This window comes from Ammospiza caudacuta, chromosome 1, assembly GCF_027887145.1.
Source record: "Ammospiza caudacuta isolate bAmmCau1 chromosome 1, bAmmCau1.pri, whole genome shotgun sequence".
Classification (NCBI taxonomy): domain Eukaryota; kingdom Metazoa; phylum Chordata; class Aves; order Passeriformes; family Passerellidae; genus Ammospiza; species Ammospiza caudacuta.
In genome coordinates, this window is record NC_080593.1 from 70,419,263 (window position 1) to 70,436,910 (window position 17,648).

The window sequence follows — 17,648 nt, forward strand, 5'->3', positions numbered from 1 at the left end:
ATTTTTTTTTTTTTTTTTTGTGGGAAAGCCTGAGATCTCCTTTTAGGCATTTGCAAAGTGGTGCTTCAAGTAAATTATTAGCATTAACACAGTGAGCAACGTTGTGATAACTAAATGTATGTAGTCATGAAGTTTAGCAGGGCTGGAGTGTGCGTTCAGCAGGGACTTTTCTAACTCTCCCACCAGTGCCTGCATCTTCTGACCATCTGCAAAGCCAGTTGTTATCCTGGGACAATGTTTTCATGGAAGCTCTTAGTTACAGGATTGATGGTTGTTGGTTTTTTCACTCTGTTTCTAGGATGACCCATCCTCTGTGTTTGATTGCACTAAGTGGTGGGGTTGTTTGCTGTTCTGCACGCTGATTTGTATAATGGAGACCAAAAGCTGGTGATGGACAGGGACTGGGTTTTATTAAATTGCAGAGGTTGATGGCACAGCATCCCTCTGTGTGCGCTTGCAATGTTCCAGATCATTCCACCTCTTGGGGTTGGCGTAAGAGGGAAGTGGTTAGTTTAGTGGCTGCATTTTAATCACTTGGAGCAATTATGTAATAATATTTCATGTCTAGTCACAAGGGAATTCCTGTTGTGACTGCTTTTATGCTCCAGATGCCTTGTTTTCCTGCAATGCTGTTCACTTGGCTCTCAACTTCCCACTTGATTTGGGTTGAGTCATTCTTCTTTCCAAAGTGATATGGCAATGGGTTTACCTATTTGCCACTGGTTCAAACATTCTCATGCCAATTTGGCTGAGCCTCTAGCAAATTGTCCCTGCCAAAAAAAAGTAGAGTTGAAGTCAGAAGAGCCAAATGGTCCAGGGGCAAGGATGTCTGAACTTGAATTGGTTTGGTCTATGATTGGTGCTCTTTGCTCCTGCAAGGGGAGATGTCTGTGCTTAACTGGTCTTCCTTCTCCTTGCTCTTATTGCAGTTCTGGCACTTTTCTGGGCACACCTTCATATGATTCAGCTTGTTAGCCTGGTAGAAAACTTCCTCTTAAAAGAAACTTTTTCTTCTTTTCCTGGGTGTTCTACTGGGTTAATCAAAACTAAATTGTTCTGTGCAGTAACGTGTGCTTTAGTCTCTGGTATTGCCTCGTGGGATTATTGCTGGTATCTGCAAGTAGCCAGAAATGATAAAACAAATAAATTTCTTCGTGATAATAGTGATGATGAATTTGGCACATTTTGCAGAATAATATTTCTTGGGGTAGAGGATAGGTGTACATTTTAAATGGACTTTCAGAATACAGTTATTAATTACTTTGAAGGGATCCCTCTGACAAGGTCCTTCCCAAAATAAGAACTATGCCACCCTTATCTACTCCCATTTGTGCCTGTAATCTCATTTGTTTACGCATATTCTCTAGTTGGCTGGCCTCTGCAAAGAGACTTAGAAATGCTGATGCTTCTTTTTTTTTCTCTGCAACTGACAGGATTTCTCTTGTCAGTGTTAGTTTCTAGCTGACTGGCTTCTACCTAGTCCCAAATCAATGAAAACCTTGAGTTATTGTACCCACTGCAGTAGCTGGGTCAGAAGTGGCAATATTGAAGCTACTGCATCATTTTGCTTCCACTGAACAGATTGAAGGGGGTGTAGGGACCTGCAAGGCCTAACTTGCAGAGGGCAGAAAGTCTGTTCTAAATTTCTTTCAGCCTAGGCTTTGGACTCTCAGCTTCTAATGGGTACTGAAGGTCTCAACAAGTCCCTATGCTCAGAGGTATCCAGAAATACTGCCAGACCAGAGCAAACATCTTCTACTATTTTATTTCATGGCTTCCTCAGCTATGTGAGAGATCCCAAACTATTTTTTCCCCTTCTTCCCTCTGCAAGTTAGCTGATAAAGAGTCAGTGGTTACTGCTCTGAGCCTTCACAGACTTGAAAAATCTTTCTGTTAAGGAGGAGGCAAAGGGGAGCTGTTGGCTTGTCCTGCTTGCACACACACTGAGTGTGGTGATGGAGTCTCCTGATTATCAGACACAAGTGAGCAACACCCCAAAAGAACAGGGCGAGTTTCTGGGTCAGTGGCATCAAGGAAGGGGATGGGTCTTTTGGGAACAGCACCGGCAACTTCCCATGTGAAGAACTGTCCTCTGCCTGCAAACAGTAAATAATCTGATGTTTGGAATAATCAAGTGTGATGTCACAAGGCTTCTTGTTTAGTGAGCCTAGATACCGGTTTTGCTGATTTGGGGGTGTTATGTAGTGGCCAAAGCCTTTTAAAGTGGTTGGTTTAGAAAACAGAGACTGGATTAAGACTGATACTGACATGGGAACTCAGGTAGTTTTGAGTTTTTGTCTGGCATGGATTCTTTTTCACTACAGGAAATGTACATGCAGTTCATGTTTATTATCACTCTTAAGATAAAGCCTCTCAGTTACAGGAATCTGATTTCAGCTTGCCATAAATAGTTTGTAGTGTTGCTCGAACTAACAATGATCCTTCAGGAAGGTAATTCCGTATTGAAATCTCTTTAAGATGTTCTTAGCTTTCCAAGGCTTGCTATTGAGCTTTTCATCTCAGTAATTTTTTGTGTATATGTCAAACAACTGCCTTTTTTTTTTTTTTTAACCTCCTGGATGGACGTGATGTTTGAAATGCTTGGGGTTCTGTTTGTTTTTGTTTCCACTCCCTAACACATCCTGTATCTCTGTCATGTAATTTAAATATACCGACCCTGCCCATGTTGTGACAGAAATTGCTGGCTGTGGTGAATGTTTACCAGCCGTGCAGGCAGTCTAACCCCAAATTTCTGAAGTGCACTAACAATTTTAGCTCTTCTTACCCTGGCTACAAGACTGCAGTACTAAAAGGTGACCTCGTGTTTTTTTTAAAGCATTTGTCAAAGAAAGGAACTGGCACTCAGGAGGGCATGTAATTTGGAGCCAGTTCTGATGGTAATGTGAGATGAGGCTTACAGGACAGCCAAACTTCAGGGGTTCATTTCTTAATGAAACAACATCTGGAATAGCACAAGATTTATGATTTTCTTGAGCTTCAAGACTTCGGCCATACTAATGGTGAAAAGTCTTAAATTAAACCTTAATAAATCAGTTCTAGAGAGCCGCTAGATTTAGAAAATGCTAAAAGAGATAGATACAGAGCTTTTTTTGATATCTCTTTGTGTATCTTTTGTTTTTTCTGCCAGTCTATTTGTTCCTGCCCACCCGTCATCCCTGCTCAGGACAGCTACTCTCGCTCCCTCCCTTTCATATTCCTTCCTCTTCCCGCTTTTCTGCAGCGCAGCCAGGCTGGCGCTGGCTTACCCGCAAGTGGCTGTGGAATTAATTAGGCTGAGATCTTGCTACAGAACAAAGGACTGGGGCTTGCTGCAGACAATGGGTAGAAGATCAGAGTAGCCTGTTGTAGGAATATGCTGCAGCTTTGCAGCAGTGTTGAGTGTTCAGTTCTTGCACGGAATTCCATCAAAACAGCCTTTTTCAGATTTTGGTCACCTCAACTCAAACATGTACTTAGTTGTTGTAATGTAATTTATTTTTTATATATTTTACTGGCTGATTTTGACAGCAGATGACTTTGTGTGCGTTCTGAATTCCCTTTTAAAGTCAAAGGGAAAGGAAGGCACTTGAAGGAGGAAAAAAGGAGTTTCAACACCCTTTCAATCCATGTCATCTGGGGTGTGTTGCAGAGGTTTCCAGGCAAACCCCATTTCTGTTTGATAACTGCTCAGCATTACTGGAGTTGCTCTGGTCCACACCCAGTGTTGGTGCTGGGAAGCCTGCTCCCACACCAGCCTGTTAAAACTGGCAGGCAACAGGGATTATTGCGTGGGTTGAGTTATTCCTGCTGATCCATGCCGTGTCATACCTGCTGGGAACATGCAATAGGTTTGTAGCTATTCCCACAAAGAAGGATCAGTGCTGTGCTCGGTGTGACTGGCATGCTTGGGGTGGAACCTCCTGCCTGTCCTGTTGGCTGATGAGGGGAGGCTAAATGTGCTCTGGGCATGATGGGCTGGGTAGGAAATTTCAGTGGGTAGTACAAGACTTTTTTAGCATTTTTTATTTTTCTTATAATCTGGGAGAGGCCCAATTGCCGGTTGTTAACACTGAACAACAAGAACAAAAGATTAGGTAAGTGGACGTATCCTGATCCTCATTTCTGGGATGCCTATCTGGATTCCCCAGGAGCAAAGCTGTGAGAACCAGGAATGCTGCCTGTGAGATGCATGAAGTGGTATGTTCGCCTTCTCCAGTGATTTATTGTTACCCTTGTGCATTGTTTTCGGAGCAGGGTGGTCTGGTTCCCTAAAAAAGGTTCTTTGCCTCCAAACAGTGGTGAAGGAATTCATTTTGGCCCAAGTACTGTCTCCCTGCTCCTCTGCAGCACTCTGGAGCTGCCTGCTTTCCTCCTGGCCTTCAGGCCAAAGCCCATGATCATGCAGACAGTGTTGCAATGTCCACCCTACAAATATTATTTGGATTAAAGGATAGGGAGTGTAAATTAAATTGTTAGACCTTTTCCCTACTGTGTCTTCCATGGCTGTATAAAATGTTGTCTGCTTGAACAATACAAGCTTGACAGACCAGTTTCACCTTCTGATTTGTAAACCAAGTGGAATATTTTTCTCCCTTCTTCCCTACCCTTAATATTTATTTAGGTCTGAATTCATACCAGACCCTGAGGGTTTTTTCCTCTCTCCTTTTATTCTTGCCTGGGTTGCAATAGCCATAGTTTGCAAATGATGAGAGGGCAAGGTCATGGCAGCAATAATTGCATGTCAGAGTTAAGGTGTCTGATCTTTTTATCTAAGGTGGCAAGTTTTTGTCATGAGGAATGTCTTTCTCCTCTTGTCTACCACTTCACCCTTTTCCATATCAGAGTTTTATGCCATGCTTGAATTTGTAGGTTTTTTTCCCCTGGATTTAAAAAAGGGCAACAAGATAGTAAACTAGATTTTGCTGTGTCAGCCTTGTCAAGACTGCAACATATTTTGAGCATGCATGTTTTGGCAACCTGAAAAATACAAGTCCACAAAGCATGAACTTATTTTTGATAAAGAGATGATAGTGAAAGTTAATATTTAACCACAATGTTGCAGGGTTTTCTTACATGTGGCTTCTATTTTCAGTGCTTAGACCAGTTCTAAATACAAATTTGATGGCTAGTTTGTCTTTTTTAGTTTGGTTGCAAAGTCAGTCCCAGCAGCACACACCTTGTCCAGAATATGCGTGGTCGTCAGCTGGAAACTGAGGAATGGTACTCAAATGCCACTTCTCAGTGTGTGTGTGTCTCAGTCCTAGGGATGGGCGTGGTTGTTCATGGTCTTTTCATGCAGCCAGAGGGAGGCTAGCAGCTACAAGGTCTTACAGCAAAAAGTAGACTGAAAATTAAAGCCATTTTTGTGGTGAAATCTTCTAATCGTGTCAGGATACATATAGAAAAGTTATTTAGTTGAAGCACAGAGACGTAAAAGAGATGTTGAAACATCCTGCTGCTGCTCTGAGGAAAATTATTAATATAGTATTATGAATACTCTGCAGGAAAGCTGCAAGCAAGATTTTGTATCTCCCAACTCTTTGATGTTAGATGACATTATGAAGTTGGGAAAAATTAGGTAGATCTCATCATCTGAGAAACAAGTTAGTTGACTAATCTGTGGATGGCAAAGGCTGGAAAAGATCTAGATGTCTCAGAATAAAGGGAACTCCTACTGAAAATAAAAGTAGTAGTGATGGAGAAGTGGGTGGTACGTGGATGCTACAAAAGTTGATTTAATCATGTTGAGTATTCAGAAGATTGTCATATGATTAACAAATCATATTTTAATTATTAGCATATTAACAATTATTATTTACTTAGCAAACTTCCTTCTTCCCTCTCCTAATGGGGATAAAACCAAATCTGTCATGAAAGCAAGTTTGGGAATAAAAGAGCTAATTGTTCCTGACTAAAGTGTGAAGTTGAAGGGTAGATGAAATTTTTCAGCTCTGCATTGTCTCAGGGGGCATTGTCTTAGGAGTCTCTTGATGCGCCCAGTGGAGAGCTTGAGAGCTATGGCATAGGCTAAGGAACAATTTAGTGCAGAACACTAAATTTAAAATCTTTTCCAAGTTAGTTTAATGGCATTGAAATGGAGTCAATATGTGTCCTTTTGCATATTTGAAATTCCAGGCTTGTTTTGTGACTGCAGTGTTACTTGAGCCTTCTCTTCAAGCTGGGGATATGTCCCTTAAAGGTGAGCCATGACTGAAAGGCTTTAAAAAAGGCCTTTCAGCTGCCTGGGGGGGAATGGAGCCCCACACATGCTGCTTGTGAGCAGGACAGCATCTCCCTGTGGGGCACAGTGGGCACAGCCTGCTTAAGCTGAGGTAATTCATATAAGAGGCACTGTGTCTCTGCCTCTCCAGTTTCAAGCAGCTTAAGGAAACCTGTGCCTTAGGTTTCCCATTATGATGGCAGAGTCAAAGTTTTCACACCAGGAGGAAGTGCTGCTGTGCTCTGTATCAGTGCTCACACACTAATGCGTGGCACCGAGCCTTTGTGCTTTATTTTTAAGGCTGAAATATCTGATTAAAAAATTATGCACTTAAAAATTAATGCAGAAATTACAAAGCTAAGACATGCATATCAGAAAATTGTGGTTTTGAAGGAGATGTATTTCAGCAACTTAAACTATGATAAACTTCAGAAACCATTCAGGAAACTTGTGAAGTCCATGGCTATGCAGTCCTGTGCTATTTTGTAGGGATAGAAGCTGTTTTCATGGTTCATATTATGCTGCACAATCTAATTATATCTTTCTTGGAAGACAGATAAGCACATGTCCCCTGGCTCGTGTGCCACCCCCTCTTTTTCTCCCCACTCCTCTCCCTCCTCATGTCCTCAAAACCTTTGTCCCTGTGGTAGTATCAAAAGTTGTTTCTTTGTTTTACTTTTCAAATGGTGCGTTGCCCAGGTGGTCAGCCATGTCCATAGTTAAAGCAATCTGACAATTTCTGTGTACATGACCTTGTGTGCACTGTTCACAAGTCATTTTTCTGGGCTGCAGTTTTCCTTGCCAGATGTCTGCTGTGGTCAAAAATGGTTTACTGGTTTCTGAGAGTGAAAAGTACAGAAAACATTGTTTCCACTGTAAAGAAAAACAAATTGGGAAAGAAGCTGAAGGAAACAAGCCCTTGCATCTGTTGAGTTAGCAAGCTCCAGTGTATGGTGATAGGGACCCCAGGTTTGTTAGGAGTAGGAAGAAGGCAGATGTTGGGCTAAAACTCATACTGTGGTACCAGCAATATTCCTCTTGCCACCTGAGTAAAAGTTCTTGCAAATATGGATGATTATGAACTTCTGAAAATACCAGTGTGTACTTGCTCAGTAAAAATTTTGTTTTGAAGTATTGAGGTTCTGAGAGCTTAGGCACTGTTCAAAGATCTCAGCAAAAGCATCCACTTATGATAAAGCTGGGCAATGTTAGATGTACTTGGCTTTTAGAGGTCTAGCATCATAGAGAGAGGAAGTAGCTTGAAAGTCAGGTGTTGACTGTGTCTTGGGTTGAGGCGTTCCAGCGTAGGTGTGGTGTGGGCTTATTTGAGTGGCTGTTCCAAGAAAACAAACAACCAAACCTCTCAATAACTGGTTTGTTGTTTTTCTTGTGTGTTGTGTTTTTAATGACTCTTCTGGTTTCCAGTCCATTTGTGTCTGATGAAAAACATAAGGAAAGTTGTTGTTTGGGGAGGTTTGGTTCTGAATGTGGCTGGCAAAAAAAAAAAAAAAAGATAAAATTATTAATTTTTATACCTTCTTCTCAATTCTTCCAGGATTAATTCTATTAGTGTTTTACTCTACCTAATTTTCTTATTTTCAAATGTGATCTTGATATTTCCACTCAGCTGATTGTACTGATGGTCACAAAAATGCCATGTATTCTCAAGAACACTTTATTGACACTTAAAATACAGATCAGGAGTACTTTTCCCAGCTGTGAACTCCAAGGAGAGGCACCCTTACTCTGAACCCTGAAGGTTAAATAGTTTAAATGCTCTCATGTTGCCGTGGCTGAGAAGGAGATACAGAGATGCCTGTGGCACTAAAACCCCTCCCCAGCTTTTGGTGTTGCAGCTGGAGCATCCCTCTGGGAGGCTTCTTCTCCAACCTCCCTTGTGTGTTTTTACTGCACACTTATTTCCTGTAGAGTTGAGCATCACACCACTTTCTGGGTCTCATGCACTTTCTTTAGGATTAAATGCTGACAGAGTGTCATTTTTGCAGGGGGCTGAGAAAGGGAAGAGGGAAATTATGTCCTTTAGCAGTCTAGAGGGAAATCTTGGTACAGTGCTGTCCTGTGGCTGTAATTATGAGTACTACTCAGATTATTCAGTTCTGTGGAAAGGAATTACTGGTAGGTATATTGTATTAGAACTACTGACTGCTTGCTTTCCTATTTGTTTTGGGGTTTTTTTTAAATAGCACTTGGTCTGCTGACTTGGAGCTTTTCCTCCAGGAATAAGTACTTGGAGACTGTTCTGCCTTTTTCAATGTATACTGTATGAGAAACAGAACAGTAGTTTTTATTATTTTATTATTTTAAAACTAACTTTGGTTCAGATTGTTGAGGAAAAAAACACTGTAAGATAGATAGTTTTTTTTAGGAAAAAGAACACTGTAAGATAATATGAAGGCATCACAAATTTAAAGTCTCACTGGGTAAGGTGTTTGCATACAAGATGGATTCTAGTTCTAGTGCAGGGTAAATTGACAGGGTTTGGTTATAAAAGATGGAACAGTAAGGAGAGGAACAAAGGAAGGTGAGACCCAGCATACCTCATTGATGAAGAATTGATTCTTATTTTCATTTATTGGTCCTAAAATCTTTCCTGGATGAGCAGGCAAGCTGGTGGCTTTTCCCCAGGCAGGGTTTGATGCTGCTGTGACACACATGGTATATAGAGGACAGGGCTCCCTAAGTGTGACCTTCACTCAAGAGATTGGGAGGTCACAAGTGGCGTGTGAGGCATGAAGATGGGGAGTGTGAAGATGCTGCCTGCCTGGGGAAGGACCAGGGCTGCAGCTTCATTCCTGCTGACAGGCTTAGGGCCTTCCAAGGCAGCAGCTCTGCTGATCCTCTGATGTCTTCTTGCTGAAACCACTGCAGAGAGCAGTCACAGCAGAGCTGCCATCCGCCTGTTTGGGAAAGGGGGTGCTTTCTTTCAGCAGCAACCTGGGCATTGAGCAGGGGAAGTAAACTCTGAAACCACAGAGTGGGAAGTGGGGATGTGTGTCCAGTGCCCCTCTCGTGGGGTTTTTGTGCCACACTCTGGGTTAGTGTTGTACCAGAGAATCTCTCCTGCTTTCTCGTTGCTCCTTTTTAGGACAGAAGGGTCTGCCTTTGGCTGGTTCTACCTTCACCACCTTATCATATCTAATGAAGGTAGAACCAGCCAAATCCTCAACAGGCATTACCTGTTAGCAGGGCATATTCAGTGTGCTTGGGTACAACAGACAGCATTGTGATCACTGGAGTGCAAGGGCTTTTGAGACAAGAGCGCTTAATTCACACAGCTTGTGTTTGTAGTTACAAGCACGCAGCAGACTTCACTTTTATAACTTATAGCAGTGCAAATAGTGATGCACCATGGGAGCCCTGTCCAGATTTTCACCCTTTGTAAAGAAGTTACAAGATGGTTCCTATTTGGGTGTGTTACCTTTTGCCAGGTGCCTTCCCAAGCATCCCATGTTTTAAATAGTCCTCCATCTTGCCATGAATTATAGTGAGTCAGAGCATGGGTGGTGACTCACTGATACCAGTTGAACATTAGGCTCCTGAAGGTGTGGCTCCTTCAGCTTTGACCAAAATACCCTGCCACAACATGAAAAAATCACTTGCAATACATTGCACATCTGCATAAGTGGCAAATTCTCTATGTTGCTGTACTGTTATGAAAAGGAAGCTTTTGCTCTTTAATGTTCCTTTTCCACCAACATATTTTACATATAGTTATTTTTGTTTTGGCATAACAATGCAGTTCTTTTTGTGTAGCAAGTCACTTTATCTGATCTCTTTCTTGTATTGGGAGGACGAATGGAGGACAGAAAGACTTGGAACACCCAGGGGCACAGAGAAATCCCAGGGAAAGGTTAGAAGCATTCTTTCATCAGGCTTGACACTGTCAGCTCCCAAGTGGGACACCAGGGGATTCAGCCAGAGCAGTTATAGGATTTAATGGTTTCCCTGCTTGTAACAGATTAATCTACCCTTTACAAGTGGTGGTAGAGGATTACTGTCCAGTCTCCTGCCAAAACAATCTCCCAGTGCAGATTTACTTGGAGTGCCACTTGAATTGTCACCAGCTCTGCCCATCCCAGTGTTTTGTTCTGCATGGGAATTTGTCACTCCTTTCTCCTTGGAGCAAATCTAAATGTCATCTTTGCAGGATGAAACTACTGGTGCTGGGAGCAGGACCTGCCATGGCTCTGGGCACAGCTGTGCCACGTGGGCACGTGTCAGCTCTGTTCTGCTCTGCTGAGCCCAGGTGTGTGAGGGGAGGGGCAGCACTGATGTTGTATAAAGGTTCCTGCTTTATTTCTAGCTCTTCAAAGATGGGGCTTTTCCATGGGGAATGAAAGGGGGAACACAGGTCTCTGGCAAAATCGCAGTGCTTTCAGCATGACAAAGCTCTGCTGGTTTGCTCTGCTGCTGTGTTAAGATATGTGGAGATGATATGCTTGCTATTAAATATGTATTTTGTCCTATTAATGTCATCTTTACCTGAGGCTGCTCTTGACTCCAGCATCCATTTTTCTTCTTTCTCCTTATTCTCATCTCCCTTTGCAAGCTGAATGCTCTGGTGGCACCTACAACTGTCCTGTCAAATTTATTTTGGGTAACTGCTTCATGGTGACCTCTCTGGTTTGTGACAGCTGCCAGAGAAGAAACCAGGATATAATTCAGCTCTTAGTACTGAGCAAGTAATTTGGGGTCATGGCAGGTTCTCCAGAATTGTGTGTTAAAGCAACTGTTGATATGTTTCCCTATTTGTGTATTTACAAATTGGGAGGGTTTTGCAGAGGGAGGTGTTTTGGGAAGGTCAGGGCTGCCTGGTCTGTCAGGAGTCTGCCCGTGTGGAGAAGAATCAGCTCCGATTTCTGCTGGCCTGAAGTGAGGCTTAGCAGAGGGCAGGAAAGGGCCAGATGCAGGGCTTGCAAGGAAATAGATGTTTTGTTTTCAGAGCAGCTGGGGAGTTGGACAATATCCTCAAAAACAAACAAACAAGGGATGACTTGCAGATAAGTAATCAGAGGAGTGGGTGTGTTTTGGGCACCACTGAAGGACAGGCTGATAGACTGACTTTTCTCCTGCTTCTAAACTCTTGCTCTCTGTGCCAGTGTGCCAGAGGGGTTTGACATCTGTTGTCCTGGACTGAAATTTCACAACAGCCCTTGATGAGATTTTGGCTCTTCCAGCCAGGAGCCTTTGTCTCCATGTAATCTGGTCCTGCACATTCCCTGCCTGGGGCTTGTGTAAGGGCCGGCTAGCACTGGCTAGCAGCAGCAAGCTGTGAAAATGGAAAGGCACCACGATATCTCCCTTTTCTTTCTGCACTTGGAGGACACTACTGTTCCTCTGACATCAACTAATATAAAAACAAATGTTTGAATTTTTAAATCTGTTCTTGTATAAATATGAATATTTTTTTTAAACTTAATTTTTTTTATCTACCAAAAAATGGATTTATCAATTTTAAGCAGCATATACACCTTCTGGATTGTGAAAATGAATCTGGAGAATTTTAAAGCCTACCTCTGCCTCAGATGTATCTTCTAAATTTTGTTTTGTTTGTAGCCTGTCTGGGCAGATATTTTTGTTTGCTAGCTGGAGATTGGTTCTAGAATTGCTAGTATTAGTAATTGCATATCCTCTACTTGCTTCTGAAAAGTCAACATTTTTGGAGAGCAATCCACAGTGCCTTGCTGAGTTCTTTACTGCAAATTATTCATAGCTCTGGTGGAAAAAATCCTTTCTCATACTATGGTTCTTTAGTGCCTCCAGTCTGTAGGGTGAATGATGGGACATATATGTCCCAACTTTTACAAATCATGAGTGGGGAACTCAAAGTACATTTAGTTTAAACAAAAAGCCTGAGCCTGAGTGCTGGCACATTTCTTTCAGCCACAAAATTGCTATACCTCTTGAAGAGGTGTATATTGTATCGAGGACATCTGTGGTGTTGGACAGAGGGCTGAGTCTTGCCTTGTTTGTGGAAGGGCTGTGCATCATGGAAATGCTTAAAAGTGCAGTGCACCTAATTGAACTCTTTTGAGGGGAGTTTTTTTTGAAGTTGCATCTGACTTAAAAATAAATTGCATAGTTTTACTTTGTGTTTTTGGCTATGAAACCTCAGTTACTGGTGTCAGAAGAGCTGCTACTATTACATTACACACAAACAGCCATTTATTCTGCAATGTTTCAGTTCTGGAGGATCTGACTCTCCAAAGTTAGCTGTACTTATTTGTCATGAAAATTGTGTGGCTGCCATTACCATCAATATTTGAACACTTCACAAACCACGGGCAAACATATCCTCTTACACTTATTCAAGGGTATAAGAGTAACTATCCACACTTTACACATAAGAAAGATTACATTTCATATCTGAGGGCAATGAGGATGTTGGGCTAAAGCCAGGAATGCAGTCTGGTTCTTCTGGTTTCCTCTGCCTCAAAGGAAAATGGCTTGGAGTTTAGGGAAGCCTCACTAGAAACCTTGCTGTTCCCACCTTTCTCATGGGGATGAGGCAGTGCCCTAGTGCCAGGTTGCCTGATATGGTCCATTTCCCCTTTCTTTGGACAGAAGGATTAATTTCAGTATTAGCACAGCTTTATGGTGGAGGTTCAGATCCTGTCTGGTCTCTGAGCTGTGAAAAGTCCCTGTGGGGCTGCTGTCCCAAGAAGTTGCACTGGGACTTCCAGCTGCTCTGCCAGGCCCCATACCAGAGCTTGTCCTGACAAGCTGTGCCTTTATTCAGTCTTCATCTCCCTTCCACCACCTAGGGAAATCAAGATGCTTTTCTGCAAGCGAAAGCACTGTGACACTGAGAGCCTGGAGCAAAGGGCCATTAGGGCTCTGTGGCAAAGGAGCTGCTTTTCCCCATGTTTCCAAGCAGCCCTGAGGAGGTTAATTGGAGCACTTGCTCTTAAATTGTCGGGTTTGCTGCTGGTGGGCTGTGTGGGGCTCTGGTAACAGATGTCTGGGCTGGGATGGAGAGATGCTCCAGCAGCACCAGTACAGGTACTGCCAGCACCTGATGGAGATTTCCTCTGAGGCTAACCTTACTGTGGCCTGGAGAGGGGAACCCTTGAGTGCTGGATATTGCCATCTTATGATTAAGGATCTGATAAAACTCACTGAGGTAAATGAGTCTCTGCATTGCTTCTTGGGGTCTGGGGTTAGACTTGACAGGGAAAGTTTTCCTCTGCCTTTTCCTTGCACTTGGATTTACCTTTGGAAAAAACTCTACACTGTATTAGTATGTTTAAACACATCTGAGGTACTAATTTATTTCAATTTATTTATATCTTTTTTTTTTTTCTTCCAGTGGGATCTTGTTTGTGATTCTGCCTGGAAAGTCCACATTGCTAAGTTCTCCCTGCTTGTAGGACTAATCTTTGGCCACTTGATAACAGGATGTATAGCCGACTGGTAAGTGAAAAATCTTTTAATGCGATGCAACTATAAATAAATAATAGTATTAAATATTGTTTTGAGTGCCTTCTACTTGATATTCATTAGGAACCTTTGCATAATGGTTTTTAAGGCTCTGAAAGAATCATGATGGACAAACAGTGTAAAAACGTGTTAATTGTTCCTGAGTAATTTAAATCAAGCTCAGTAGCACAAACTATTTGATATTTGGCTTACTTGTTTCCCAATGACACAATTTATTGCAGCTGTAAAGCTAGTCTAGAATTAAGTATTTTCTAATTATACAAGCAAAGCCTTTAGTTTAGGATTGGGTTTCGTTTTCTTAATGAAGCAAGAGGACCAAAAGAAATTGGAAGCTGCATTGACTTCACTGAATACATGACTAATGTCAATCCTGTGCTTGCACAGTACCTTTTGGTGAGTTGAAGGCCATTTTTTGCAAACCTTTCAATTGTTCTTTTTCTAGAGTTCTTGTCAGGCAAACATTGTGATGTAGTGTTAAGGATTTAACGCTGACTTATGTGCTGCTAGTTTTGCGGTATTAAGCTTTAAAAGAGTAAATCATAATTTGTTGAATTGAGGCAGTTAAAACGTTATTGGATACCCCAATGATGCTGAGGATTCAGCTTTAATTTCAAAAGGTGGTCTTGTACTGCTGAAGATTGGAGGAAAAATTACATGGATGACTCAAGTGATTTCAGTGGAAACTTGAAGCACCTGAAACAATAGCTCTGCAGTGCTGTCCCAGTCACTTCAGTGCCTTCCAGCACAGTTGCCAGTGCTGGTGCTTTTAATGGCCCCAAGTTAACTCTTTTACCATTCATTAAAACAGGAAAAGAAGAAGAGTTGTCTGTTAGGGAAATCTTATAAAACCTCAGCAACTCGCCAGCCAGTTGGGAGAGAAAGGGCCCCCTGCAGCACTGCAGTAATTTGGATCAAGCATTCCTAGCAAAATTGCATCTTAATTCCTGAATAGTCACTGAAAATTTTTGGGGAAGAGACAAATCATGACTTTTCAGTGAAGTAGGGAACATGCATGAAATACAGTTGAATTTGATTAAAATACCCCAGTAAAATGGGGCTCCAAGAACCCATAGAAAGTATAGAGGGGGAATGAATGAGGGATCTTGCTTGGCTTTCCTAAAATGGAATCAGTGAAGAGAAAGCAGACTTATTACCAAGTTAGGAAAGTGCTGCTATAATTGACAAATAAGCCACAAATAAGTGAACGACTTGTTGCCTAAGGCACTGGCTTGGAGAGAGAACTGCAGTAAGCAGATTTAATAGCTCTGTGCCACCAAAAGGAGCATCCTGTGTTTCCATCCATTTCTGTCCCCAGTGTGTACTTTGTGCTGCCACATGAGCTTGTTGGACCCCTCTGCAAGCTGCTTAGCTGAGCTAATGCAGCATAAAATTACCCTGATTTTCAAATATCTAGAAATGCCTAGTGAATTTAGGAGAGTTGGTTTCCAGCTGTGGTGCAAAGGAGAAAAAGGGTAACTTGGTGGCTGGAGGGAACAGTGACCCTTTTGTGGATGACTAGAATGGACATGGTTTGCTGCCACCAAAGCTGGTCCTCATACTCCTGTTTAGTCCACATTGCCAGCTGATGCCCCTGACACAGCAGAACTCCTGTGCTCAATAAGTTTTTTGCTGTTTAGCAGTAGCATTTGGGGCTGGTAAAAGTAGACCCAAATGGAATTTAATTTGCTATTTAATCACAGCTTGAATTTCTGCTAAAGTGTGGGGTTGTACAGATTGTACCTGATAGAAAGAGAAAATTAAGGAAAAAAGATGTCACTCCCAAGGAAGAACCAGGGAGATTAAACAGAGTAATGCATAAAATGTGTTATAAAAATTCAAATTCTGTTTTCATTTCATTTATATAGCACTCTCCAGTTCAGATAATTAGAAGATGTTTTGGGGTTTTTGTGCCATTAGGGGCTTTGTTTTCCTCTTTGAAAGAAGCTTTTAAAGCTGAATGAGGCCAAAGCATAGAGTGTATTAAGGCAATTTGCTAAGTAAACTGAGTGCTCCATGCTCAAAACACAGTAGGTGTGCACACTGGGACAGCTCTGTGAGGAAAATCTATAGGAGGAAGGTCTGCAAACATGCTCAGCTGTGGGAAGGCCAGCTGTGTCCAGTGCCTGAATAAGTCACTTGTTCCACAGGCAGAGAGTGCTGCTGGCAATTCTGTCTGCTCTGGACAGAGCCTGTTGAGGTTTGTGTGGAAAGTTTCCTCCTGGAGCAGGTGGGCACGGTGTTCATGTAGCACCAAGAGAGACAGTAGGTCTGTACCTCTCGTTGCCCTGTAGTGCCCCTGCTTTGCTCCTGCTCTGATGCTTTTTGGAGCCTCTGAGTAGTTCCAGTCCCAAAGGCAAGAGAGGGCCTGCAAAGAATGGCATGGGAAGGGCAACTTGACCAGCAGTGAGAGCAAAGCTTGGTTATCTCAGGGTGACATGTGTAGGAGTGTGGGAAGAGCAGCTCTTCTCCTCAGCCCAGTCACTCTCCCCCTGCAGGGCAACTCCGACATCAGGAATATCTTTTTGATGTATTTGCTTATCATACCGTGTGGGGGCTGCAGATTCTTCAAAAGCCTGGGGTTGCTTTGTATCCCTGGTTATTTACCTGTGCAGGCAGCATTTAGCATTTGATCTAGATAGCAGCGTGCACTGTAGGTGGAGACTTCCATGCTACAGTAATCTCTCTCTGGAACAGTTTGGATGGCAGATAGCAGATAGCATCCTGGGGCTGTTTTTCCAGGGAAATTGTGTATGGTTTAATTTCTCACAAGCATTTCCATGTACTGTTAGACAGATAATTCTGTCTGCATATAAAAGGCGCTTTTTTATGCTCTGAGACACCATCCTGTCAAAACACTGCTGGATCACCAAATATATGGCTGATAGCTGCCCTGAAGCTTCAGTTTTTTGAGAAGTGTGCTGCATGCCTTGGTGAAGAAGATGACTAGGTTTGTGCTTGTGAGGAAATGCCTCTTTTTAGAGGGACTTTCTGGCCTCAGTTGGCTTTTATGGGCTCAAGAGGCTCTTGGATTTTCTGATTTTTTTTTTCATTAGCAGCAACCATTCATTTGTGTCACTTGTATAATGGTAGAAGAACTTCTGTGTCCTAATGATGGGTAACCTTGAGTACAAGGGGTGGGAGGAGGGGAAGAAGGGAACTGAAGTATGCCAAGCATGAGGTCTTTTTCAATCAACATCAGGGAATGGCAGGTCAGGCTTGTGATGAGAATTAAGTTCCTAATTCTGAGTGTTTGCATAATGCCTTTCATCTGCAAAACACTTCCACAAATACTAATTGGTATGAATTACAGCTTGGCATAACAAAAATGGGGCTGCAAAAGCCTGTGCAGATAGCTGATAACACTAAGTTCATAGGGGTTTTTTTTCTGTATTCAAGGTTTTACATGAGGTATTTCCCCTCCCTGCCCAAGGGCTGTGTTCCGTAAATGCAAAATCTGAAGCACAGGCAGCAGCCACTCCCTATGTCCAGCATGCCCCCAGTGTGCTGTGCATCACAGAGTCAGTGCTGCTGTGTTCCCACCCTCTGCCCCACTGCAGCTCACCTGCCAGTGGGCTGTGCTTGTTCCCTGATGGAGAGCAGCCTGATTTGACCTTGCTTCCTTCAGCTTCATGTTGGTTGTGTTTTAAAAGCTTTGAATGACTAATGCCAGCCAGTTAAATCTTTGAGGGGCCTCACAGGTGATACTATAGCTGAAAATAATAATAAACCTGTTTTCGTGCAAGGAGTCATGACAACATTTTCTTAGATGTGACTTTGGAAAAGCCTGACTGATGACTGGTCCACTCTTCCAGTTCCCAAAATGCACAAAATTATAATGATGTCTCTTTTTCAGCCCTTCACTCCTTATTTTATTTTAAGTACTGCAAAATCCAAAGTTCTAATTGTGAATGCATATGTATAATGTATTTTATAACTGCTGGTGACAATCTGCTGAAATAATTGAATA

At 42.4% G+C, this 17,648-nt stretch overlaps 1 protein-coding gene across 2 annotated transcripts in view; it reads left to right on the plus strand.

The window, feature by feature from the left end:
• SLC22A23 (solute carrier family 22 member 23) overlaps positions 1 to 17,648 on the plus strand; it is a 104,923-nt gene that overhangs the window by 4,373 nt on the left and 82,902 nt on the right. For both annotated transcript variants that reach the window (XM_058812345.1, XM_058812353.1), the window contains exon 2: positions 13,551 to 13,654. In XM_058812345.1, the coding sequence (XP_058668328.1) occupies positions 13,551 to 13,654 (104 nt within the window). The remainder of the gene's footprint in view (positions 1 to 13,550; positions 13,655 to 17,648) is intronic.